The 26,701-nt window shown below is 46.8% G+C and overlaps 1 protein-coding gene across 6 annotated transcripts in view; it reads right to left on the minus strand.

Annotated features, from left to right (window-relative positions):
• The window catches only part of CHMP2A (charged multivesicular body protein 2A), a 310,318-nt gene that overhangs the window by 137,957 nt on the left and 145,660 nt on the right, over nt 1-26,701 (minus strand). For all 6 annotated transcript variants that reach the window (XM_085616658.1, XM_085616655.1, XM_085616657.1 and 3 more), the window contains one exon: nt 23,992-24,174. In XM_085616658.1, coding sequence (XP_085472784.1) covers nt 23,992-24,159 — 168 coding nt within the window. In that variant the 5' untranslated portion in view covers nt 24,160-24,174. The remainder of the gene's footprint in view (nt 1-23,991; nt 24,175-26,701) is intronic.

A 26,701-nucleotide genomic window follows, 5' to 3' on the forward strand; every position in this document is an offset into this window, starting at 1 on the left:
ACTGCGCACTTCCCGGACCTCGCTGGCCACCTCCCGCTTCAGTGTCTGGAAGTCCTCCCTGAGGGAGCTAAACAGTTCCTCCATAAAGGTCCTCGTGACGGGTGGCTCCCCCCCAGTCACGTCCGCCGAGGCCTGGGAGGTCCCCGGCGAAGGCTGTGTTCTGTGCCGCAGTTGCTGGGCCCTGCCAAGCATGTCCGGCAGGGTGCGGTCCCCCTTCTTCAAGCCTCCTCTTCCAGACATCGCAAGCACTACGGTCGGGCACTGGTCCAGCCGCCCCAGGGATGCCCAGCTGCTGGCAAGCACTCGACGTGGGTGTCCCCCCACAAGCAGGGTCGCTGCGTCACAGGTGACAAAATGGCAGTCCAGCCCGGTCACCGCCAGCCGCGGGTGCCCATCCGAGACAGGAATGGAAGCTACAGTGGGGGGCTCCTCATCAGCACATCCCCCAAAAAGTCAGCCCGGCAGCAGCGGCGGTCACATACATCCGCCAGCAAGGGCTCCGGCGAAGGCCAACACCACTGATCCCACGGGGACAAGATGGCGGCAGGGCGAGGCAGGGCAGAGCGACCAGGCCCGGCGACACCACCGGGGCCCCCAAAACGCACAGCAATCAAATAGGTTCCACCGCCGGTTTCAGTCTGTCACACGCAGGGGCCCAGATGGTCCGACCCCAACAGAGAGTCCGCCGTACTTCGGCCAAGGGACAGGGGCCTACACAGTGCGAAGTGTCGCCGACACAGGTCCGAGTGCCAAAGCACCCGTCCTAAGTCTTCCGCACCGTCGGGTCCCCTCCCGCAGGGCTCCTTCACCCTCCGTCGAGCGACGGGCCAGATACCCTCCAGATCGCAACTTTCAGCACCAGGCCCAGCCGAGGCGCCCGGACAGCACTCCGATGCGCTCCGCCTCTCAGGCCCTCCTTCGCTCCTCGAGCTCGATCGGACTTTTTGGGGGCTTCCCCCGAGGCGATCAGAACCAAAACGGCAACAACGTGCGCACCAGGGGCTCCGCCACGCTCCTCTTCCACGCTGAGCCTCAGCGGGGGGAGAAAAGCATAAGAAAAGGGCTCAAGCTTGGCCGGGCCGGAGGAGCTACGGGAGGAAGCGTCCGCTCACCCCGCCATCTTGGCCACGCCACCCCTTGTGCTACAGTTTAAAATAGATTTTTTTTTCTTCTCTGCGTCCTTATGGCTGAAGTCGCTATTGCAGCGCATAGTCGCGCACCGCTCCGGCGTCATTTGACGCAGTTCGGGGTGCCTGACGATGGGATGTCTATTATCTTTGTAGTGAGTGTCGATGCTTCGTTTCCCTAGGAGCCGTTTTACTCTTGGGTTACTTTGCCGGAGGTAAATGCGGGTGATAAGACATTTCACACATACACTCCTACGGCAGTCCCAGTTAATAACACGCCGCATAGGATGCAGGAAATTACCATTTCTGCCTGGCAGCATCGTATTTGGTTCAATGGCGCCCACCCCCACACCGTTACACCGGTTCCTTTGGGTCCCTTGTCCATTCCAGGGGCCACTTGGCCAGTCTTGGCCGGGTTTACACCACATCCACGTCATTTGCAAGCCCCGCTGGATGACTTGCGTCAACTCCATACCGCCTTGATTACGGTATATATGACTTTAGTGCAATACGTCTCTTGAAATGTCCAGGAGGGGGAACCTGGGATTGCAGCGCAACCAGCTGGCCCGGCATTACTATTAGTCCCGTCACGGTCAATTCGGTAATGGGCAAGCACCCCCTGAATAAGGACGATATGCCTTATTGGCTTGCTGAGAAATTTGACCAGCTGGAAGAGTTTTTTCCAAATTCTACTCCTGTGGAAAAACACAGGATCCTCACCATTAGTTTTCAGAAAGACTTGGTCCCTGAGGTTAATGATTTTCAGAACTGGGGTAAAGTGTTTAGCAGTCTACTCGAAGTGCTTCGGCACACCGTCTAGGACTGTACTGTCCTCCGTGATCAAGCGTGTTCAAGATGAACATGGTCCGGAGGCGGCGGTCGAGTTAGGAATGAGGCTTGTCGGTGTGTTCGACATAGTTGCTGATCTCATCCTTGCTAACGTCAAGGGAGATGCGGTTAACTTTCAGGTGTCGAATGCCCTGCGCCTCGTCGACGACGCGATAAACCCCGGCAGTTACCGAAAATGATTGCGGAGGCTTATAAGACCATTGGCCGCAATAGTTTGGGCGTAAAGCCTTTTGGTAAAACAGCAGCGCAACCCCAAACTCAGACGGTTACGTCTACTAAAGACGACCGTCCAGCTTTTCCTAAACAGAATTGGAAAACTAAGAAACAGGGAAAGCAGCAACAGAAACATGGGTCTCGGCCCGCGACACCAGTACAAGTGACTACTGAACGCACATATGAATTGCGCGATCGGACTAGAATTAGGTCTCCTGATAGATTTCAGGTTCCTGAACAATGTTCTTCACAGGAAACATCGGTCTCACAGTCCGGAGGAGGAGAACGTGGCAACGGTCGGGCTGCCCAACAAGGACGTGAGCAGCCTCGCCCAGCTGACGGTAAAGGCAAGCTGGAAGAGTTTGCACGTCAGCGACCCCCGTTTCAGAAAAAGAAAGTTGCCTAACAGCGAGGTATGCCACAGATAGTGAGAACGCAACTTCGGAACCTGACATGGGCACCAACGCTGCTAGACAGCGCAGCGGAGGTTACAATAGTGCGGCAAGCACTGCGTCCATATCTGAAGGCGACAGCAACTGACACGTTTATTACTGTAGAAACTGCTGACACTAGAGTGGCTCCCCCTGATAGACTATATGACATAGTCCTTTTAATTGAAGGTGACATACAACGTACCATAAAAGGAATCTTTTGGGAAAATCTGACCTCTACATATGACATTCTGTTAGCAGAGGCGGACTGGCCCCCAGCTTTCGTTTTGACAGCTCCCAGAGGGGAGGAGGTAATCCTCCCATCTTTCGCTCACACTGTGCCGAAGGAGCAAGCTCAGAACTTTGCAGAAGAGTGGGCACAGGTGCTTGCTCCGGCGTTGTACCGTACTCATGTTGGGTGGGATAAATGGTCGCCAAGCATTGAGATTCCATTACGGTCTATGCCACAGCCACAACCCCAATAACCCAGGCGCCGCAAAGCTAGATCTTACGTCGTAGAAATCCTTGAACAATTGGAATATCAAGGTGTAATTGAAACATGTGTGTCACCCATGAATAATCCTCTTTTCACTGTAACCAAACCTGATGGGTCATACCGCCTAGTTTTGGATTACCGGCATTTGAACTCTCATTGCCGGACATGTGCGGTACAGAATACCCACAGTTCAGCCCTCGTTGATAGTCTCGTGAGAAAAAGGTTTAAGACCACACTTGACATCTCCCAATGGCTTTTATAGCCATAACCTGTCCTCTATTAGTAGTCAATGGACAGCCTTTACTTCAGGCGGCAAACAAACAGTTTAAAAGATTAGCTACAAAACAGTCCAGGTGTCTTTGTCGCATGTGTAGTCTCTGTTGGAGAGCATTGACCCTGATGCGTACTCGTATGTTGATAATATCTATCTCACAGACGACGAATTATGGCCGCATCTGTGTCGTGTTGACTACATCATTATTATGTTTGCGAACTTCGGTTACAAATTCAACTTTGCAAAATCACACATTGCAGAGTATACAGTGTTTTTGGGCTATGAACTCAACATCGAAGGTCGAGGTTTAGCACCTCACTTCCTGAAGAAATGCGCATGTTTGCGCGCTCCCATAACCCTGAAAAAACTACAATTTTTGCTGGGATTTTTGAATTTCGGGCGTACTTACATTACCGATTATGCCCAGCGTATCAAGCCGCTATATGCCTTGGTACAACCAACTTTTTCCATATCGAGCTGGCTGCCAGAACATACAGCTGTTCTGCAATCTTTACAGGCGGATCTTCTTGCTTCTAAATACTTACTGACGCGTGATAACCACACTAACCTGGTAATAAGAATTGTGCCTGGCGCAGTGGGTTTCACGTACTTAACGTTCAATGAGGGCGATACAGTCCTCATTGCTTACAAGTCACACCTGTACACTTCAGCAGAAATGCGATTTTCCACTGTCGAAAAAGTTTTGACTGCAGTGCAGATGGCGATTCTGAAAGAGAGAGCTGTCGCAAGGGAAACGCATGTTGGTTGTCGCACCGTATATTGTCCTAGAGGCAGCAACGAAAGCCAGTGTACCGAATTCAAAAGCTTTGCATCCGCGTTGGATACAATGGGCCACTTCTTTGAACATCTCTCGATGTCACTTACATCTTTGATTATTTTTTTTTTTTTTAATATCTTTATTAGCTTTTATCCTTTTATTATTACATACAGAATAAATGACAAATTCCAATGCGTCTATATCAACATATTTCGTGTATATCTTTTCGCATTCGGATCAATATCTTACACACATACTGTTTCTAACACATTACGTGTCCGTGGTGCAGAGGCATTTGTACACATATATCTCATCATTAATAATTCTAACTTGCACATGCTATCAACTCCAATCGGTGAGTGGGCTGCAACTATCCAGTGCCTCGATACATATCTACTCCCACTCATAACTACATAGCATTGTAGTTGGAAGCATAGTGCTTACTCGCCATTTGGTTTTTATAGTTGCTTTTAACACTGCTATATATCAGATATCTATTCCCCCATTTTAAACTGAACATTTTAATCACATGTAATAAAATTCTTAAAAAAAGGAAAAATCCAAACCAAATCAACAAGGCTTACCAGAAAGAGACATCTAGCATTTGCGAGTATCTACAACTAGTCTGCGGGGGGCATAACCTACAAGCGTAACTGGGGTCTTGTACGCGTGGCAAGTGCAGGCTGCTGTTTCTGCTGTACAGTTTGCTGCTAGGATACTAGGGTAGCACATGGTGTCTACTCATGCCTGTATAGGTAACCGTGAGGAATGTGAGGTTTGTGGCTTAATCAATCTCAAGTATTGGAGTATCTGTGAGGTGCTACATATCTTCAATTCCTGGGCAGCGTGTCAGGTACTTTCTCCTGTGTGTTGTGCGGGTGCCACCCACAGCGCATCATCTGAACGCACAAGGGTTTTGAGAATGCCATCCCAAGTACCCGCTATGGGATATTTCCATAACCCTGCCGTTTCTTCTCTATGTAGGGAGGTGCTCTCCGCCTGTGCCCAGATCTCCAGGGACTTCACCCAGTGTGATGCTTCCGGGGGGGGGGGGGGGGGGGGGGGGGGGGGGGGTCCCCGCGCTTCCACCTTTTAGTTATCAATCGCTTGGCTGTTATGAGGCCTAGGTCCCTGAATCTGGAACTTACTTTGTTCACTTTGGTGCTGGTGTAAAGCCCCAGGATACAGACCTCCCACGTAGCAGGCACTACAACCTAGGTGCATTTCGTGAGCGTGTCTAACACTTTGCGCCAATAGGGCAATAACAAGTGGCAAGACCATAGCATGTGTAAGAAGTCAGCACCTGGGAGACGGCAACGTGGGCAATCAGATGTGGTAACACCAAAATATCTGTTGATCTTATCCGGGGAGAGATACGCCCTGTGCAGTATACATGTCTGAATAAGTTTAAAGCGCGCATTGCGTGGTATGTGTGTGGCTCCGGCCTGAATGCATTCCCACTCTTTATCGGTCCAGGGATAGCCCCTATCCGTGGACCAGTGCATGCGCAGTCTCTGCAAGGGCCGTAAAACATGAATGCACATAGCTTGTACCAACCAATGTATTACATGTGACCCCTCCCCCATCACGTGCAGGTATTGCAGCAGTTGGTGTGTCGGCGGCTCGGTGCCTATGTCTCCCCATGCTAGTGTCAGCGTCTGTGTGATAGAGGCATGCAAGAGGAACTGTCCCGCCGGTAGATTATTCTCTGCCGTTAATGTTGCAAAAGGTAACAGCATGCCATCAGCATATAGGTCCCCTAACGTCTCCACTCCCACCTCAAACCAGGGCATCAATGTCATATCTTCTATGAAGTCTCTGCCTTTGGGCGTCCCGGCAAGCGGCAGTATTGGGGCATAGGGGATAGTATCTTTCGTGAGTTGAAGGATTCTCCTGTAGCATCTATGGGCCAGGCCAATATTTAATTGGGTCGGGCGGCGGGCTTTCGCCAGGGGGTGAAACAGTCCGTATACTTGGGTCTGCGTCCATACTAATAACTCTGTCTCCGTGTCTGCCAAGTTGCATCCGCTCAGCCATTTGGCGACCCACTCAAGCTGCGCAGCTAAATAGTATAGCTCTAGCTGCGGAACCGCCAATCCACCATTTTCCGTCGGCGCATACAACTTCTGTAATGCTATCCTGGGTCTGCCTGCATTCCAGATCAAGCCTCTGGTCAGTCCCTCTAGTTCTCTAAACAACCGTGTCGGGACATATACTGGGAGAATTGCATAGTAATATAATAGTCTTGGCAGGACTATCATCTTAGTTAAGGTGATGCGGCTCATGACATTCAGCAGCAGAGTCTTCCAGAATTGCATTTGCGCTCTGAGTGCGGAGTACGTACCAGATTGCCCTCCAATATGTCTGTTGGGGACCTGTAAACGTATATGCCTAGGTATCGAAACGTAGTTTGATACCAAGCGAGCAGTGTTTCGTTTAAAACTACGTCTGTAGTGGCCGCATCCTCATTGAAGGAGTAGGCACCAGACTTAGCCCAATTTACCCTGAGTCCCGACACTGCTTCAAAGTTGCGAAATAATGTTGATATTATCGGCGGTATTTCGTGCAAGTCCCTCATGTACAACAGTAAATCATCCGCGTACAGGGACACTGCATGAAGTCCATCACCCAAGGGAATGACCCAATCCACGCCACTTTCCCGGAGACAAGCTGCTAACGGCTCCATAGCCAGAGAGAAAAGGAGCGGGGACAAAGGACACCCCTGTCTGGTTCCACGCCTGACCCTGATTGTGTCAGACAGTATCTTGCCCGTCCGCACTCTCACCGTGGGGCGTTGATATAGCAGCTGTACTAGTTGTAAATACCAGTCACCCAGCCCGTACTTACACAGAACTGCCGCTAAATAGGGCCATTCTAGTGAATCAAAGGCTTTTTCCAAATCTAACACTAGACAGCCAGATCGGGGCCACCTCACCGTTGCATATTTTTGAAGCCTAAATAATCTACGGATGTTCAGAGAAGTGCTCCTAGTCTGAACAAATCCATTCTGGTCAGCGTGTATTAAAGTCAGGACTAACGGGGCTATTCGTTTGGCTAGAGTGGAAGCAAGGATTTTATAGTCTGTGTTCAACAGAGCCAACGGGCGAGAAGAGCCTAGAAGTTCCGGGTTTCTACCTGGTTTTAGAAGAGAGATCAGCGTCACCTCATTCTGCGTAGGTGTAAGCGCAGAATATTCAAGCGCCCCTTCATAGACCCGCAGCAGTACGGATATAAAAAAATCTGAGTAGGCCTTATAAAATTCAACCGGCAGTCCATCCGGACCTGGTGCCTTCCCATTGGAGAGGGAATAAATGCTGTCCCTCATTTCCTTCGGTAATAGCGGAGCACCAAGTTCCTCTCGTTGATGGTCCGTCAGCTGTGGCAGTGTTATAGCGGAGAGAAAGCGTTGTATATCAGGGTCTGTGGCTATCAGATAGGATCTATATACCATGGAATAATATTCCACAAAAGCATTGTGTATTTCGCTCTGGGTGCGCACTGGTACTCCCTGTAGATTATCATACATAGTCACTGGCGCAGTGGCGGCTTCTTGACGTATCAGCCACGACAGTAACCCACCAGATGTATCCCCCATATGAGGAGTGCGCGCGGAGTGCGCTGCGTAATTGACATTGCGGAGCCGATCCAGCAGCCTAGAGTGTTCTTCCCTAGCGCGCTCAAGAGGTTCACTGCGACCCTCTACCGCCTCCCCCTCTCGCTAGAGCAGCTCAGTTTCAACATGTGATATATATGTGTCTAGCTGTCTCCGTATGCCCGCTCGTGCGCCCAAGCAGTCACCCCTAATCACCACTTTAAATGCATCCCATTCCACCTGCGGTGTTGTGGCTGTGTCAGTGTTATTTTCAAAGTATTGGACAATGTTGGCAGCTAGCGTATTGCGCAAGGACGCGTCCAATAGCAGGTCTGGCTGCAAAAGCCAAGTTGGGATTGGCAGGCGGGGGCGCTCCCATAATATTTCCAGAATATGTGGATTATGGTCAGAGTGCGTCCTGCCCATGTAGTAGGATGCGGATACGTTGGGGAGTATAGTATCCGACACTAGGTAGCGGTCTAGACGCACATGCAAGTCATGTGCTCCGGAATAGTAAGAGTATATCTTATCGTTAGGATTACGGTGTCTCCAAGCATCATGTAGATGCCACTGCGTTGCCCAACTATTCAACGCCTTCATAGCATGGTATGTGCTTTTTTTGATACACGCTGTCGGTTTGCAGACGCGTACTAATCACTAGTTCATGTTACTCTCCTGTTCGGATTAGATTGGCCTTGCATTCAAGAACTGGCATTGGTTGATTCCCTATAATTGTTCCGAGCATTCGCTCGGCGGTCATCTTTGGCCGGTGAGTTCCCGTCCCTTATTTTGATTTTGTCCGCCCCCCCGCTCGCCAATTTAATTGCTGCACTCATTGGTTTGTGGTGGCTTGACTAGTTTTTTCCTTTTCTCATTTTCCTTTTTCTCTCCCCGGTTCCTGACCTTCCATCATTAATCCTCTTCCAATTCACATTGCTTCTTCGTCCCCCACACATATCCTTTTCCTCCACCTTTATCCCTTCTGTTCTTCCCCTCTTTTCTTAACTGTCCCTTTTTTTCTTGCACACGTTGATAAGACTTTTACCTTATTGCAGATTCCTTTGGACTCCCGAGCTTGCGACAAAATTGATTAAACCATCCAATTAAGGTAGTGGTTCCTTCAATACCTTGCGCTAATATTATTCTACATGCGACACAGGTATGCCTTTTCCTTTTTTAAACCTCACGACTTGTTTCCTCTCCTGTTCCCTTCCTTGTGCTGTTTCATTCCCCTCAGCCGTTCTCATAATGTTTCTTTATTTATACAGCACTCTTTCAACTAGGCCACCCAGGTCCTGATGATGATCTGAAATTAACAGGATCAAAACGTCGTCGACCCTTGTACATCAGATTACATACGCCTTTGGCGCTTCTTGAGCTTTGGCTCTCCTAAAAAAATTGTAAATGACAATTTATGTATCGAAATGAATTTTTGTATGAACCTTTTTATCCTGTATATATTTGCGTTATCCTTTGCGCCTTTAGCTGTTGTTGTTCTTTCACGTTGTCACTTGCGCCGTCACTCCTGTACCACGAGCACAATATACACTGTTCTTTAGGGTTGCCTTGACATTTATGTCTAACAGTGCTGTTATAACGGTTTTGTATACAATACTTTTTGGTCTTCTTATAAATACATGATGCCCACGGGCACATTGAATAATCATTTTTGAAGCCTTGGGTTCTTTTCTTCTTTTTTTCGTAATATCTTGGATATACATATTTAATTAATTCTAATGAATCCGACTGAGATATTGTTGCATTTACATTGTACCTGGGAGCGGCAGGAAGGAGCGATCCAGGGACACATCAAGTACACTATTATAATCTCCCCCCAACAACATGGGAACGTCGTGCCATGGCACCAGGGTGTGCGACATGGTGTCAAAGAAGGCGGCCTGCTCAGTATTTGGGGCATAGAGAAATGCGATCACGATGGGGCGTCCATCAATTGTACCCTTAACCACAACATATCTGCCCTCTGCGTCAATTACCGACTGCGTAATTGTCAGCGGTACCCCTGGTTTCACCCAAATTAAAGCTCCTCGTGCAAAAGCGGAGTATCCCGTGGCATATAGCTTGCCACGCCAGCGGCGTTGCAACCGTGGAATTTCAGTCTTGGCCAAGTGTGTCTCCTGCAGGAGGGCTATTTGTACATTATGCCGTATGAGATAAGAATATATTTAATACCTACGAGATGGTGTATGCATACCTCTCACATTCCACGGACCAAACTTAGAGGACATAGGTGTTACAGTGTGCAAAACAGTTATGTTTCCGTATCAACCTAGCAGTCACATACATTACAAGGAACCTGCCATCATATTTTACATACAGCAATACAATCCGTAGGGCGCCACCCCTCATAGCGCAACAGGTAGTGAACGACATCTTAGAAGTAAGCCTATATAAAAACAATCAAAAATAATCCTGAAAGGGCGAACATGCAACTAGCAATCGCCCAAACTCTCAGAGAGGATAACAGTCTAAACAATCCAGGGGGGGTGTGCTATGTGCTACGCCTTGCGAGCCTGCAGATCGTGCGCCTAGTGTCCCAGGGGCTCCCCGTTAACAGGCATTAGGCTCTATAGAGGGGGTAATTTGCGCGCGACTGCTCAGGAGAATGTATCTAGCAAGCGACATAAGGTCGGGACTACACGCCAATAGCTAGGGATATTAGTGGTGTCCGTCCTTCTCCCGCATGGCAGGCCACCCACTCCAACTCCAGCTCACATCAAACAAAGTCTCAGTAAAGGCGACAACAAGGGGCCGTGCCGCCGGTGGCTTCGTGTCCCCCGCCCTCACATCTTGATACCTTAAGTTTTTGATGGTATAGAAAGAGGATGTGGCAATGTTCACACTATGGTGTTCGCAGTCTGCGGGGTGACCTCTGGTTGTTCGACTGAATCTTGCGAGTTTGGGAGGCCATATATTTGCTCATCATCGCTAGAGAGGCCCTTCTGACTGGTGTTAGGTGTGCTTTCAGTCACTACAGAGCCACTCATTTCTGCCACCGCCTGTAGGGCGTCTCGCTGTCCACTGAGAATCAACTCTGTGCGTGGGCCTACAGGTGGTGAGGGTGGAGTTCGCGATCCCGCCGCCCCACATTCCCGTCGACGGCGGCGAGAGGGGCCCCCCGCTTTCGGCAGTGTAGCCCTAGCGGCGGTATCCCGAGGTCTTGCAGCGGCTATAGTATCCAGCCAATCCTCCGCCTCTTCCGGCGTGTTGAAGAATTGTGTTTTGTCGTCCGGGTCACCACCCGCAGACGCGCTGGGAACAGCAGGGAATACTTCAGGTTATTCTGGCGGAGACGCCTCTTTACCACCATGAACGAGAACCTCCGGCGCTGCACTTGGAGAATGTAGTCTGCAAAGAACATTATTCTGTGATTGTCTATGTGAACGTCTTGGAGCTTCCTGGTTTCCTGTAGGGCGGTCTCGATAGTTGAGGAGTCGGAGGAGCAAGGGCCTTTGGTTTGATCCGGCAAGGGGGGGGGGTTCTCGCCGGAACTCTATGCGCACGCTCTATGACAAAATGTGGTGAAAGGGACCCCACAGGCAAAAGTCCCTTTAGCCAGTTTTCCATGTGCACAGCGGGTTCTCCACCTTCCCATCTCTCCGGCACACCCACCACGCGTATATTGTTGCGTCTCGCCCGCCCCTCAGCATCTTCAGCTCTGTCCTCCAGATATCCCACACGATGTAGGTCCTGTACATGCTTATCTGCTGGATTCACTTCTGGCTTGACTTCGCTAAGTGTGGCTTCCAGTGTAGCAGTTCGATCTGTTAATTTCCGGTGATCTGCATGGAGATGTGTAAGATCAATGTCAACCTTATCAATTTTAGATTCAAGGGATGTGAATTGTTGCTTCCTGACGTTCTACGGCAGCGAGGACCGCATCCAACTGGCTTGCAGCTTGGTCTGACTGACCCTGCCTCGCCATCTTGTCCGATTTTGACTTGGACAGCGGTGGTACGTTTTGCACCCCCCCAGCTCCGGCCCATGTCCGGGTACCACCCGACATCAGCAGTGCCTGAATTTCTGCGTCGTCCCACAGCGAAGAAGCCCTCTGCACAGCAATCTCTGTGTGAGCGTCACTGCAAATTCTTTCTCTGCGTCAGCACGCGGTAAACAGCATTCAGCTCTTAGCTCACAGTCCCAGCAGGGAAGCCTTCACGTCGTGCACCAGTACCACTACCGGGATGCGGTCACCAGCCCCTCCTTACAACCACTCTATACGAATAAAGGTTATGGTTTAGCACACCATCAGATCAGAGGAGCAGTAGGCCTCTGCTCCACTACCTTGCAGGCGCGTCCGCGGCGGTCGTTATTAGTAGTCTCTAGTGTCCAATGCCAGCCCGCCTCTCGGACCGTAAAGGGCAGAAACTCAGAGCACCTCAGTGGCAAGACAAAAGTGTAGCTGAGGGAGTGCCACCATCTCAGTTCTTAGTAAGCCATTGGGGCTGGCACAGCCGCCACGTGAATGTTATCTTGGAGACCCCTAGAATCGCATCTATGCGCCTTTCCCCCAGTATTGGACCACCGAAAACCAGGCACTGCATCAGCCTCGCCCATGTACAAAGTGAGGGCCCCCAGAATCCAGCTCAACGTGACCTATAGGTGTTCCTTCCGGGGACAGCTTCTCTCTGTAAATTGATACTTGTATAGCGCACTACTCACCCGCAAGGGTCTCAAGGAGCTTGTACGAATACCGCTGTGGAACCCATCCTGGCTTTCCCTGTGATGCGTCCACTCCTGGGCACCCCCAAGGTGGAGGCCAGGCATCCTTAGCGTTGTGGGGGCCGTTGTGGAGATTAAGCAAGCTATTGTCCAGAGTTGCAGAGTGGGACTCCATGATTGGAATGGCGCCGACGCGAGAATTATCAGGTCCGTGGAATTTTGAGCCCAAGACCCGCCGAGGCAAGGAATTGAACCCTGGTCCCGGGCTAGACCTCTGCATCAGGGTCTGCCGCTCCAATCATTGAGCCACACTTCTCTTAATGCATTATAGGAGCCAAGGGGGAGCAGCGTCCGCCGGCCAATGGTGCAGGCAATCCTCGCCTCGTCACCTGCCTCGCCAGCATTCAGTGCATCAAAGCATACTCCTAGCGTGACTCACCAGCAGGGCGTCAAGGGCTCCGACTTAATCACGGGTGATTGCTGCAACTTTATCCATGCATGGCGGGGGGCCAAGCCTCCGTGTCTCACAGGCGGACCCAGGGCTCCCCCCCCCCGCAACAGCACCACTCGAGCAGCGGCAGTCCCAGGTGCCCAGCACCACGAGGCCAAGCGGTGGTTTACCGTAACTGCTTCCAGGGAGATTCACACTCACTCTCGATCTTCCTCCGTTCCAGTAGCTGGCGATCGCAGCTCCTCGGGGCAAGGAGTCACAGCCCCCGCCTCACATGTGAGGAAGTCTCCGCCTCGCGGCAGCGGGCGGCCCTGCAGCGACCCCGCTCGCGGCTCACCCCCGCAGTCTCAGTTGTTCCCGGCTGATGCAGGATCTCGCGAGCCGGAATAGGCGGGCGCCGCAGCAGGGGCCCCGGTCGCAACTCGCCTCGGACCCCCCACCGGGTATGCAGGGGCGACCTTCATTCCATGTCTCTTCACTCGACGCGACACAGCAGCGCCATTTTCCGCGGCCCTGTGGGCGGAGCCAAGCCCCGGGCTTGCATAGCAGAAAGCGCCCACTCCGGAGCACAGAGTGGGCGCACCTCTTGATTGGGAGCTTCCAGCCGGGCCCAAACGGGTCGCAATCCACCACGACTCACCAGCGCACCCTCCCTCTGAGGCCGGACTACACGGCGGATCACCGCTGTGGCTACATACGGAGAAATGGGCCTGTTCGGGGGAGCCACCAACGGAGCTCTACCCGGGCACGTCTTCCACCATTGCGGCCTTAGCCACGCCCCTGTCACTTACATCTTTGATGCCTCATTGCAGACTCAGGAGTATTTGCAGTATGAATTCGTTCATCCAGCTCCTCTGTCCTTGCGCCCGCTTGAGGATTACCATTGTATCATTTACACGGACGGTTCGGCCCAACCAGTGACTGATACTAAGCATGCTTATTCAGCGGCCTGCGCAATAGTGGCTGGTGCTTTCGTGAATGGTGAATTAAAGTCTGATGTCATGCACACGCAGACATTGGGTGATTGTACCGCCCAGTTGGCAGAGCTTCGTGTTCTGGTGTTTTCACTGGAGTTTGCTGATCCTCGAGTGACTACTCTTATAGTGAGTGACTCTTTTTACTGTGTTCAGTCTTACAACGACAATTTATTCTTTTGGTCTCAAAATGAGTATCGGGATTCCAAAAGGTAGCACAATCAAGTATAAAATGCTTTGGGTTCGAGTCGCAGAACTTTAACAACATCTGCCGCTTGTAAATGCGATTCATACTCTTGGGCACCAGCACGTAGGTGCCCACGCCGTTAGCAACAGTTTAGCTAACGAAGCAGCGAAAACAGCAGTGGCGACATATCTAGTAGCAGCAGTTACAAGATCCAAAAGTAAGAGTGATGACGACATCTTGGCAGCAATTGCTGCAACAGAGAAGGGTGATAATTACCCTTGGGGTTTCCCTTCTAAATACTCTTATTATTTAAGTCCTGATAAAGTTATTTATGAGAGAATTAACGACGTTGGTGACAGATTGATTCCCAATGCGGACTGCAGACTTTCCTTGATAACAGCCGCTCACGAAGGTATGGCTTCTGCCCATGCCGGCGTTTCTGCGACTGTTACTATCCTACAGCTACGTTACTGGTGGCGCGGATTGTATAAACAGACTCGTGGTTATGTCCTCAATTGTGACATTTTCCAGCAGATTAAACCTTCGACTGCTGCGCGTTCACCTCAAACACAGTTCTACAAATCTAATAAACCACTTGGGTGTGTTTATTTAGATTACTGAGGTCCTTTCTCCACTGATACTGCGTATAAGTACATCTTAGTTGCAGTGGATTCGTGCACACGTTTTCTATGGGTCTGGCCACAACGGAGTGTTGATGCTCGAACTATCATCAGGAATTTGCATGTCTTTGTGAGGAATTTTTGCGTGTGGTGCCCTCCATTCAGACCAGGGTCCAGCATTCGCCTCTAAGGAGTACAAGGATGCCATGAGATCTTTGGGGATCCAAGTCAAATTTTCATCTCCATACCGGCCTGAGGGCAACAGTGTTGTGGAGCGAATGAACCGTGGCTTAAAGCAATCTCGGACAGCTAAGGTTTTAGGTACTGACAGGAACTGGTTGGCACATTTGTATAGCGTTCAACGTGCACTTAATAATCTCCCTAGAAGGTCTCTGGGTGGGCGGACCCCATACAAAATGCTCTTTGGCATAAAGATGTTTGTCCCGGACCTTGATGGTCTAGACATGGCGGCGTTGGCTGCACCCTTTGACGTAGAGGATCATTCTGCTGTATTACAGAACCTATAAGAGGCTCGAGACAGTCTTGCAAAGGAACACTTGCCCTCCACAACTGATGCTTCACTTCAGATTCCGGTAGTTGGCTGGCTACCTTGAGTTGGTGACCTGGTCCGTGAGAAGGTGGAGAACAAGGAGGAGTTTGGCCCCTCTTATCGTACTCCAGTTTCAGTGCTTGGCGTACAGGGTACAAGAACAGTCATTTTACCTTCCTGGTCTCAAGGATAACAGGTACATCTCCATGGACAATGTCAAACTACAACGAGTGGCCGATTCTTCTTAGTATGACTTCAGCGGTCACTTGTCCAGCAATGCAGAGAAATTCCGTTTTGGCTCCGGCAAATACCAACACGCCTGACATTGCCATCAAGATGCATACAGTTACTAATCATTTATTAACTCCACCGGCTGGTGGTCCAGTTGAAGATATGGAATATACTTATCCCACAGATGTGTCGTTGCCTGGTTTACAATCAAGTGCTGTTGACCAGTCACGTTTTTCATTTGACACCAACTCTATAACTTTGAATGCCCCATCGAAAATGTCTATTTTTGCTATTTGGTTTAAAAGACATTTTTTTAATTGCCCCTTGGACTTACATTTGGCTGAGGCTCATATTTATTTTTTTGTTTATGTCGATTGGATTTGTGGTTGTATTTTTCAGTCTAGTAAATGGACACTATCTGACCGAAAGATCTGCAATTAGATTAATTGATGGAACTTTGGCACCCCACTCCTCATCACACATCATGAAGAGAGACCAGACTTTTGTTAATATTACTGCTTGGCCTGTGTTGGATGGGATTGTATGGGATGCTGTGAAATTTCAAATTCATGGTCCCACACAGGTGATTAATGTCCCCAATGTACTTTGTGTTTCTATGGGGATGTTGTGAAACAAAACATACGCTCTGATGATTGGGATGTCCAAGCCGTAGAGGCTCTTTTTACTGATTTGAAATATTATACTGCTTTTGATGCTGAAGATTTGTAGTTGGACAGCACATTATGGAGAGTTGTTTTGCTACCAACACTATGGCAATCATTTCTTGCATAAAGCAAATACATTTAGAAATCTCGTCAATTCTACACAATGGGAACATTGCCCAGCACCGATTGAAGGCAGCTCCAAAACTCTTGTGAAAAAATGTACGTATTTTACAGATTTCAGTGTATCTGAACCTGAAGCGTTTTATTTTAAAATGTCTGCAAAGTCAGCTTCCAAAGTTAGACTGACACATAATAAATTACTGTATTCGAAGTCCTTTATGGATGAATTAGCTATAGGGGGCTATGAGCTGTGGAAAGATACCATTGATCTTAAATTGGTTTGGGGTTCTAAAGCTTGGCAAGTACAAGGTACAGAAGCTCTGCATCGTGCGTGCCTTATCCCAAACCACATGTTTTTGAATTATACCATTTTTCAGACCACCTGCTTTGGATTGGCTACTTCTAAAAAAAAAAAAAATGAATTCCCGTACTATTCCTGATCTGGGCACTTATCCATAATGGGATAATCACACAACGTTGTCCCTTGATGAATTGCAGTCATTCATTACTAATACATAGTACAACATTTCCAACTTAGATCCTGAAGGATGGCTGTTATAGCAAGAAAGTTCAGATTCCTGTCAACATCGTTTTCTTGGTCTGCTCCCTAGTTATACACAGGTTAGGATAGACCCCAGATTTGAATCTTCCCATTCAGTCACTACCTATTCCATAGGTAAATTATGTCAAAACTGGCTGTAACACTCCACAATGGCATCTGTTAAACTTCATTTGTCCAAATAGTATGACAAAGTAAATTGGAATGATTTGTTAAGGGGCCTGTGGGTGGCAGGTCCAAAAGATGGGTCTATGCTGTTTACAACGAAGTTTGGAAATTATCTCAAATTGAAGCTGCTTCTAGATTAAGGGCTATTGATCAAGCCAATTTAGAAAAACTGCTAGCTTTCATCGATAACACCCTTTCTTCCAGAACTTACACGTTAGATAATATGGTTTCATCTGTTGTGGATATTGTACAGGATGATATGTCGGTTTTATACCATGGTCAAAATCAATTGCATTCTATAATGCAGTTTGCATGGACTTTACAAACATTGAAGGCTGGGAAAGTTCCCTGGGACTACATGAACACATCTTATTCCTGCCGTTTAATCTGACTGATAAACAATGGTTCATGTCCATGAAGGATGCGACATACTCATTATTGCATATTGAAAAGTTGGATCCTTTACCATTCTCTGTGGCCGAATCGAACTCAGCTGTGTGGCTTATTCATGGGTGAATCACTTTACCATTTCCATTGTTTAAGTTCAGTTCATGTATGAAACACTATGCCTTAGGCAGTTACGAACCATTGGGTACCGCTTTCCTGCATGAAGTTTGGTCACTCCCATTTACATACAGATGCCTGAGAGAGGGTAAAGAGGTTTATTTAAAAGGAGAGGAATGCATTTCAACACCTGATCACTCAGTAGTCTGTAGAAACATCCAATTGCTTGGCACTTACAACGTTCACGCACCGAATTTAGCTTGCATTCTGAAGGGAAATCCTGTGCCAGCAATTACACCCACTTTTACGTTATTAGCCAACGTTAGTTATTTGCTTTTAAATAATGAACCATGCTGTGGGATGCTAGTGGGGATTCCGTACATTGTAACGGTCTCACAACGTGTAGTCTGTTGTAAGAATGTCCTTTTCCCACCCCTGCATGGGAGACTGGATATATCCATCTGGCCTTCCATAACAACCTTGAAAGCAGAGTTCAACAAGATGAGCAGAATAAGGGCTCTATTGTCTCAAAAATAAGTTGCACTTACTTCTTCGCGTGAAACATTTGTCCTTCATGTAGCAAACACCCGCACCAAGGTGCATGCGCTTTTAAATACTGATCTCCCCTTTCATTTCGGTGCTCTGATTCATACTATATTCAATTCCTCGTCAACAACTGGCTTGGTGCATTTTTTCAAAGTTGTGGACTCCGGCCTTGTGACCTCCTTCCAAACAATATTTGGTGCGATACCGGCATTTTTTCATTCTATTTTTTCCAGCATCTTCGGCGGGCTTCAGTTGATTCTCGCCTTGACTACTGGTGTGCTCCTGTTGGTTTGCTTGCTCCACAATGGTTGCACGATCTGTATCACACTACAGCCTGCCCCGGCTGCTTCAACTGCGCAACCGGATGCTTGAATACTATGGAACATTACCACTGGCCACTTTGAGCGTAGCCTATGGATTATCCTTCCGGTTTTCATACTTTACTTGCGTGCAACCTGTTTTCCATTGCCTAGATTGTCCATTCGAATGGGCTCTGGATTTGTGCCTGTCGAACACGGCGTCTCCTGCCCCAGATTATGATCGACTAATGAGTCCCTTAGTGGCTCATGAGTTGGACCGTTCTGGTATCGGGATTATGGCCTGTGGAGCAGCGCATAGAGTCCTAGGGAATTGGGATATATATCTATATACATACACATACAGCAGCATATGACTTCCTGTTATCTTGAACAACACGCAAGTTGTCCTCTGATGGTGCTAGAGGCTCCGGTTATCGAAGAACATGCATGTTCATTTACTTTACTTGACTGAATGGCTGACTCTTTTACTGAACATTATAATGACTTCCTCTTGGAGGCAGTTGCAACTTATTGTGCCTACACGTTGATGGATTAAATTGGCAGTTGTCCATCTTCCGCAAGTTCTAATCCGAATTTTTTAATTTTTTACTCCACATTGGGCTGTGTAACGCCCCTGAGAGACTGTTTAATTTTTTACTTTTTCACAACAAATTTTTCGAACTCTCACTACCAATTATACGGATTAGCAATACATGAACTTGGTTCTGTCTCACTCGAACTTAAACTCTGCGTTCCTACATTGCTTCCCTATTCTGTTTGTGGTCCGATTAAGGGAGGGTGTAGTGGAGACAGGGTTTTATGTGCACACATTGCTATGTTAGCATAAGCGCTTTAGAAGTGAAACGCTATCTTGCCACTTTGCTGCTTTTTCACACGACACTACAGGTAGCTATTATTACAAGTAAAACTGCTTGCTTTTTCTTCACATGAGAACGGTCTGTTGTTCACATCCCTAGACGTGCACCGCGACCTTAGTCTGAAGACTGTGTGCAGAAGCCGTCAAGGTCAAATAGCAATGTATGCTGTTGAATTCAGGTTGATCGGCCCATGCTCTAGACACAACATGCAAATATCTGAAACACGGGTGCCTTTAATATAGCATTTGCATGCATGATTCAGACACTTGGAGAAAACCTTTCCAGACACAGAGCAGAGCTAATCCTGTGAAGTGATTCACCTAAGCTGATCTTTGAGGTATGGGGTTCCTCATTCAAACCTAGAGACCTTCTATTAGTTTACTAGCCAAGGGAGGGTGGTTCACAAAGTGTTATAGGACTTGTTTTCCACTATCATTTTTAATATGATTTCTCCCTTCATATTCTATGGAATTGTAACAATGCTGATGGTTTTATTTTTAATCATTTGCCTGCTTATATTAGCCAAAGTACTGCACCTTAGAGCACGTAGTTAAAAATAAACATTTTAAACGTTTCCGTTTCTCCTATTACTCTTGTTGTCGACTGATATGAGAATAATAACGAAAAGGTGTTTCTGATTCCCACCATTCCTGAGAGTACTCTAAGTCGTTTGTTCTGGGTTGTCTAATCATTGGTAGCTTCAAGGTGATACGGAGAACGAATGAGACACTGATGCTAGTCGAATAGGGGTTCTGGGTACTGAGGTGAGTTTTTTGGTACACCACCATTCACTGAGGTCCTGGTTTCCTGTGCATAGTTCTGTGCATGAGCAGAATCCCCGCAACACTGTTAAATTATATTTATTTCAAATATATCCCTGTGTACATTGGTAAAATATATATCCTCTGGTGAAAAGTATATGAAAGTGTGACACAGACATATGTATACAAAGGAAGAGGCCACACCAGAATAGTCATACTCCTGCATTTATGACGATTCAAAATGAGTGAAAAATTATGTGATGTCACTTGGGGCACAAGCTAAGCTTAACACATAGTTGCAAGCTATAGGACCTCCTCTAGAAGTCTTTGAACATGAAAAGAGGGGCAAAAACAGTAACAGTATGGACTTATATCACCATACCTTTGAGTTCTCAAGTCATAAATGTGGCAAAAACTACTTTAAAAACACAACACTTAAAAAGGCAATTACGATCTCCAAGCTGAATATGTAAATAAAGTGTATCCCAGCACTTCGGGGAAAAAAATAAATATTTGATCAGCCTTTGAAAGACAAAATATGAGGATTTGTGTTGCTTTACAACTCGTAAGATACAGAAGCCAGTTAACCTCACGGTCCCCACACCTTATTTAGAGGCAGGGGTGCGAGGGACCCAAAACTTTAAATAAGCAATGGCTCATGAAAACACTTTGTCTTCCCAAAAATAAACACAGGCTTTGGGTAGCATTTGAAAAACAGGATAGAGAACAGTAGAATATTACATTTTCCCAAGCCACTCAACATCAGCCTCTGCTTTCTGCAATCTCCAACTACATTATTTCATTCTTCTTGATTGGTTTCTACATTGCCGTCATCCAGTATGCTTGGCCCTGCGCCCCCTCCATTAGTTTCTGCCTCTTTTCTTGGACTAGGTACCTACACTCTTGTGTATTTGGAGAAAAATTGTGGGCAGTTGTGCCATTCTGCAATCAATATTTGTTGAATTCCCTGGGGGTATCTGGTTGCAGGGGTGCGTGGTCTCCGTCGAAAAGACAGGTCTCAAGGACACGTCGGGAACAGGGAAGAAATAAGCAGAAAAAGGCAAAACAGGGGGCAGAAAAACGAGCAGAAAAGGCAAAACAGATGGCAGAATAACGAGCAGAAAAGGCAAAACAGATGGCAGAAGAGGTGATGGAGCACAGATTCGAATAAAAGAGACTTGCTCGGAAGCAATCTTCTTACATAACTTGTAATATAGGAATAATTGTGTTCGGAAATACTAATAATGCATCATAAAATTCGTACACTTAAGCTTAAGGGAAGCTTGCCTATGTGTCGTACTAACAAGTAACCTAAGAGTGGTTAAAATGGCTGCTAACGCAGGAATTCTTACTGCGCATGCGTCAACTACATCTACGAAGTAATGACGTACCTATGCTTTGGAGGGAAATCTTTGCAGCTGCGCAATCACTTTCAAAATGGCCGCAAGGAACTCACATGTTATTGCGCATGCTTAAGCTGAAACTAAACCCTGCAATTTTAATAAAATGCTAATGCGAAAGATTTATAGAAGTAAAAAAGGTTAGAGTAGAGATAGGTGGTATACAGTTAAATCATTTTATTTTGAATTTAATATGTCTCTTTCTGACTTCTTTATTAGTTCGTATTTCGGGCCTCAAAGGATGACAGATGTCCATACCCCTCGTGTCCCTTGCACATGCGTATTTGCAACCCGCCAGGAACCATGACGGAAGAATTTAAATTCATCCAAGGCCACGACCTTGGTTTGTCCTGGGAACAGAATCATCTTCATGTCCGATGAATGGAGAAGTTATTAAATTGTAAATTTTTGATTGATAAAAATGTGAACTCGGGTGAAAAATCAAGCATGGGAAAGAAAATTAAGGGGCTGGAACATAGAACAATGAGCTTAAGGAAGAATATTAAACTTAACATGGTGTGATGATCATCTCCCCTTTCCCTGTCCAATCAGAGTTAGAAGATTCATAAATTTGAAACATTTAGGGGCGGTACATGCCATTAGAAAGATATAATTGAGGTAGTTTAGTTAGTTAGTTAGCAGGACACAGAGAGCACGCCACAGCGAGACGGAGAATGCTGAGAGACCGAGATGCTGTCCGAGAATTAAGAGAATACTGAAGATCCATTTCCAGACTTAGAACTTTTACGCCAATTAATTAGAAGAACATCGCGGAAGAATCGAGGAGGCACATAATAGAAGCAGCTCGCGAAAGAATCGAGGAGGAAGATAGTGTCAGAGAGGGGTGCGAAGCAGGCATCGTATCTAGAAGAGGTCATCTATCCTGTCCCTGAATCCTGTCCTAAGCCTTTGTCACCTGATCTGTCCCAGGGGACCCTTTCCAACTCCTTGGCCAAGGGGTTGGTTTCCACACCATTTCAGGTAACTATAATTCTGTGTAGTATGTCATTGTATTGCTCTCTCGGTTTCCACCCTATTCAGGTTCTGTCATTGTAATAACTTCGTTTAACGATTATTCCAATTAAATTTCATTCCCTTCCTCTCCTTGGAGAAGACGGTGTTCTAACTGTATTATGGTTCTTGGCTCACATGAATTTACTAGATATACATTTAAAACTCTCCAGAGTCTATGGTTATTCTATGTCAATTTTTACCTAGACTATTAACTAAAAAGGTCCATTGACCAGAGGAAAGTACTTTAGATAAAGAGGTTTGGTAAGATATGATTAGATAAATTCATCTTACAGGCATTAGTACAATAAATTGACCCCAGCGGTATCTACTAGCCTATATATGAAATGAGTGTGTGTTTATGGGCCCAGGTGAGTATATGTTAGTTGAGTACCTGAGGTTGGTAACCCGTTGGATCAGAGGGCAAAACAGAGGGGGGAAAAATGAGCAGAAAAGGCAAAACAGATGGCAGAAAAACTAGCAGGAATGCAAAAAAGACAGGCAGAAAAACTAGCAGAATAGGCAAAACGGAGGACAGAAGGCAAAACAGAGGGCAGGAAAAGTTAAAACAGAGCAGAAGAGCACAGAACAGAAAACAGCAAAACGAACAGAAAACGTAAAAAGAGAGCAGAAAATGAGCAGAAAGGCAAAACAAACAAGAAACGAGCAAAGGAGTCACAAACAGAGGACAGCAGATAGACCGACAGCAGAGGGTAATGGACTGCGGTCAAGCTGGACAGAACTATCGCAGGAGGATATGGCACTAGGATCTACTCAATGGGGTTGCGCTGCGGCCTCCATGAAGTAGGTCCCAGGGGAGGGCAGAGTGCTGAGTGGCGGGGGGAGGGAAACGGTGGGAAGAAACCAGCGGAAAAAAGCAAAGAAGAGCGCAAACAGATGGCAGGAAGGCAAAACAGAGAAGAAGAGGGCAAACAATGAGCTGAAAGGCAAAACAGATGGCAGAAAAATGAGCAGGAATGCAAAAACAGCGGGCAGACAAACTAGCAGAAAAGGCAAAACGGAGGGCAGAAAAAGGCAAAACAAAGGGCAGAAAAACGAGCAGGAAAAGTTAAAACAGAGCAGAAGAGCACAAAACAGAAAACACCCAAAACAACTAGCAGAAAACGTAAAAAAAGAGGGCAGAAAAATTAGCAGAAAGGAAAAACAAACGAGAAACGAGCAGAGGAGTCACAAACAGAGGGCAGCAGATAGACCGGTAGTGAACTGCGGTCAATCTGGACAGGAGAAATGTCGCAGGAGAAGCTCGAATAAGGATCTGTTAATGGGTTTACCTTACAGCTTCCATTAAGTAGGTCCTGGGTGAGGGCAGAGTGCTGAGTGGCGGGAGGAGGGAAACAACTAGCAGAAAAGGCAAAACATAGGTCAGAAAAACAAACAAAGAAAAATCAAGCAGAAAAGGTAAAACAGAGCAAGAAATGAACAGAGGAGGCACGAGCAAAGAGCAGTGTGTAGACAGGGAGCAGAGGGTAGAAGACTGAAGGCAAGTTGGACAGGAGAATTGTTGCAGGGAGAGCTGGCAAGGGGATCTGCTTGTTCACAATCAGTCAAAAGTCCCTGCTTCTTCATTACTTCTCAACGTCTGCTCCTGCTTTGCATCGTATCTTACCATCTGCCCCTGCTTAGCCATCTTCTTTATGTCGGTAATTATCTTCTTTTCCTGCTGTTCCAGTTTCTGCCTTTCTCTATCCATCTCTCTCATAGCTCTCGTCAGAGCCCGCTGATTCTGTCTCAGCATCTCCTCAGGAGTCTTCCGTTTTCCAAAAAGGAAATCCATTGGACCACTCTGGATCTGCGAATACCCAAGACAAAAGGTAAACAGTTCAAACGGGGTAGTTAGCAGGTGAAAAATCATTACTACGTGGTGTTTTAAATGCCATAAGTAGCTGCTTTATGTTTTCAGTTAATAAACTCGAGATTCTCATGTCCTATAGGGACTGCAACATGTTGTGTATTATAAACAAGTGCCAAGAAATGGGGTGAAAATCTCAATGTCTTCCTTACTTGGGACCAGGAACTCAATTCCATGTTAACTCTATTGTAGTGCGTCAAGGAAGAGAAAAGTCCAAGACTGTCCCACATGCCACCCAGTACCACAAGAGTGTTGAAGGAGAACATGAATGGAATAATTTCTCTAAAGACTGATACTCACATGCACCTGCACATAAGCCTTGTGGGTTTCGGTACCTCTCATGATCGGAGAAACACTATCCCTTTAACAGTGTAAAGCAAAATAAACTCAAAGGCATAGCTGAACAGAACGCAGCTCTAGAGAGGAAACACACATGGGAGATGAAGTTCTCTTTGCTAGTGGGTTCATACAGATGCTAAGTAAAGCATACACCAAACACTGGGATAAAAATGGAAGACTCTTAGTGAGAGATGGTGATACAGAGATTGGTGAACACCCAGGATTACGGCTGAGGATATTTCTTACCATATGTATACATTAAAAGCAAAGCCACGGAAGAGGGACCCTGAATGAGTAAGATGATCTGCTGCCGTGGGACCCCGTATTGTTGATGTTTGGATGGCGGAAACTATACTGCATTTATTACCACTAAATACTTACTAGGAGGGGCGACCCACGGTCTCTAAATTTATGAGATCTTACGGACGTGATCGTCATCCATATTTGAAAGGTTGCGGGTTGTGATATCTGCTATCTGCTTGTGTCGCTACTTCACATTGTATTCGTCCGGTTTTTATCCTATTCATTCTGGTTGCATTCAGCCTGCTACATACATCTATTTTGTGACTATTCCTTAGTGGAGCGTTATTGACTGGACCTGTGCAGGGATTGGTCTCCTTTATCTAATTTTGTCAAACCAACAGTTTTATGTGAAGGAAGCCCAGCATCATTTTGAAAATTATGGTCAGGAATTAATCCCATGATTTGTCTCAAACTAAACTTACCTATTGCGCCCTGAAGGAGCTTGCTGAGTTGCATGGGATCTCCGAAACGCTAGCCGGCGCTCTTTTTATCCTTTCTTTTTTGATTATTATTCTGTGTATGTATATGTTGTATTGTATCTTGTCATTCAATGTCTAGCTTAGTTTTTTTCTGTTAGGTTTATTGTTTATGTATTGACTTAGGTCTTCTCATGTATTCTCACCTATTGATTCCTTAATTATTGTACTTGCTAGGCTGAGATTTTGTCTCATTGGTTTGTTTTAATGTTATGTCATGTTTTGTATCATATATAAAAATATAAGAAAAAGACGGATATAGTATCATCATGAAAAGGAATATGCTACTTACCAGTATGCATCTGTTCTTGGCATGTAGAGCTGCAGAGTTGTACACTTAGCATAGATCGCCATCTGGTGTTGGGCCCGGATGTTTGCAGTTTGTTTTTCTTCTTGGACAGTCTTTGGAAGTCACGAGTTTGGTGACTCCTCCTTCGGTCCGTACTGCGCATGGGCTTCGGCTCCATCCTCAGATTGTTTTTCGCCAACAGGGAAATGATGGAGCGTAGTAATAACAGTGAGAAACCCATGTGTTGTATCTAAATAAGATGTACTGGAACGGATACAGGTAGCCGGGGAGGCGGGTGGGCGTGTACAACTCTGCAGCTCTACATGCCAAGAACAGATGCATACTGGTAAGTAGCATATTCCGTTCGAGGCATATGAGCTGCAGATTGTACACTTAGCATAGATTATATAGCAGTACCCAACCTTAGCGGCGACCACCGGTATCCGTTGCAGCTGTTTGAAAAAGTGTCTTTAGTACAGCCTGGCCCACCCTAGCTTGCTGCTTGGAATGCACATCTACACAGTAGTGTTTTGTGAAGGTGTGCGGTGTAGACCATGTGGCTGCTTTGCAGATGTCATCTAAGGGTATATTCCCTAGAAAAGCCATAGAAGCCCCTAACTTCCTTGTAGGGTGGGCTTTAGGAGGAACAGATAATGTTCTCTTTGCCTTTTGATAGCAAATTTGTATGCATTTTACAATCCACCTAGCTATCCCTGATTTAGAAATGGGGTTGCCTTTATGTGGTGGAGAGAAGGAAACGAACAATTGTTTAGTCTTCCTGAAGGGTTGCGTTCTTTGTATGTAGTATAGCAACGCCCTTTTCACATCAAGTGTGTGTAAGGCCCTTTCTGCAACAGATTGGGGTTGCGAAAAGAAGACAGGTAGTTCCACTGATTGATTGAGGTGGAAGGGGGAAATGACTTTGGGCAGAAACTTCGGATTTGTGCGAAGTATGACCTTGCTGTGATGCATTTGTATGTAGGGTTCCTGTATGGTGAACGCTTGTATTTCACCAACCCTTCTAAGGGAAGTGATAGCTACAAGGAAAGCTGTTTTCCAG

This window comes from Triturus cristatus, chromosome 7 (genome assembly GCF_964204655.1).
Source record: "Triturus cristatus chromosome 7, aTriCri1.1, whole genome shotgun sequence".
NCBI classification, from domain to species: domain Eukaryota; kingdom Metazoa; phylum Chordata; class Amphibia; order Caudata; family Salamandridae; genus Triturus; species Triturus cristatus.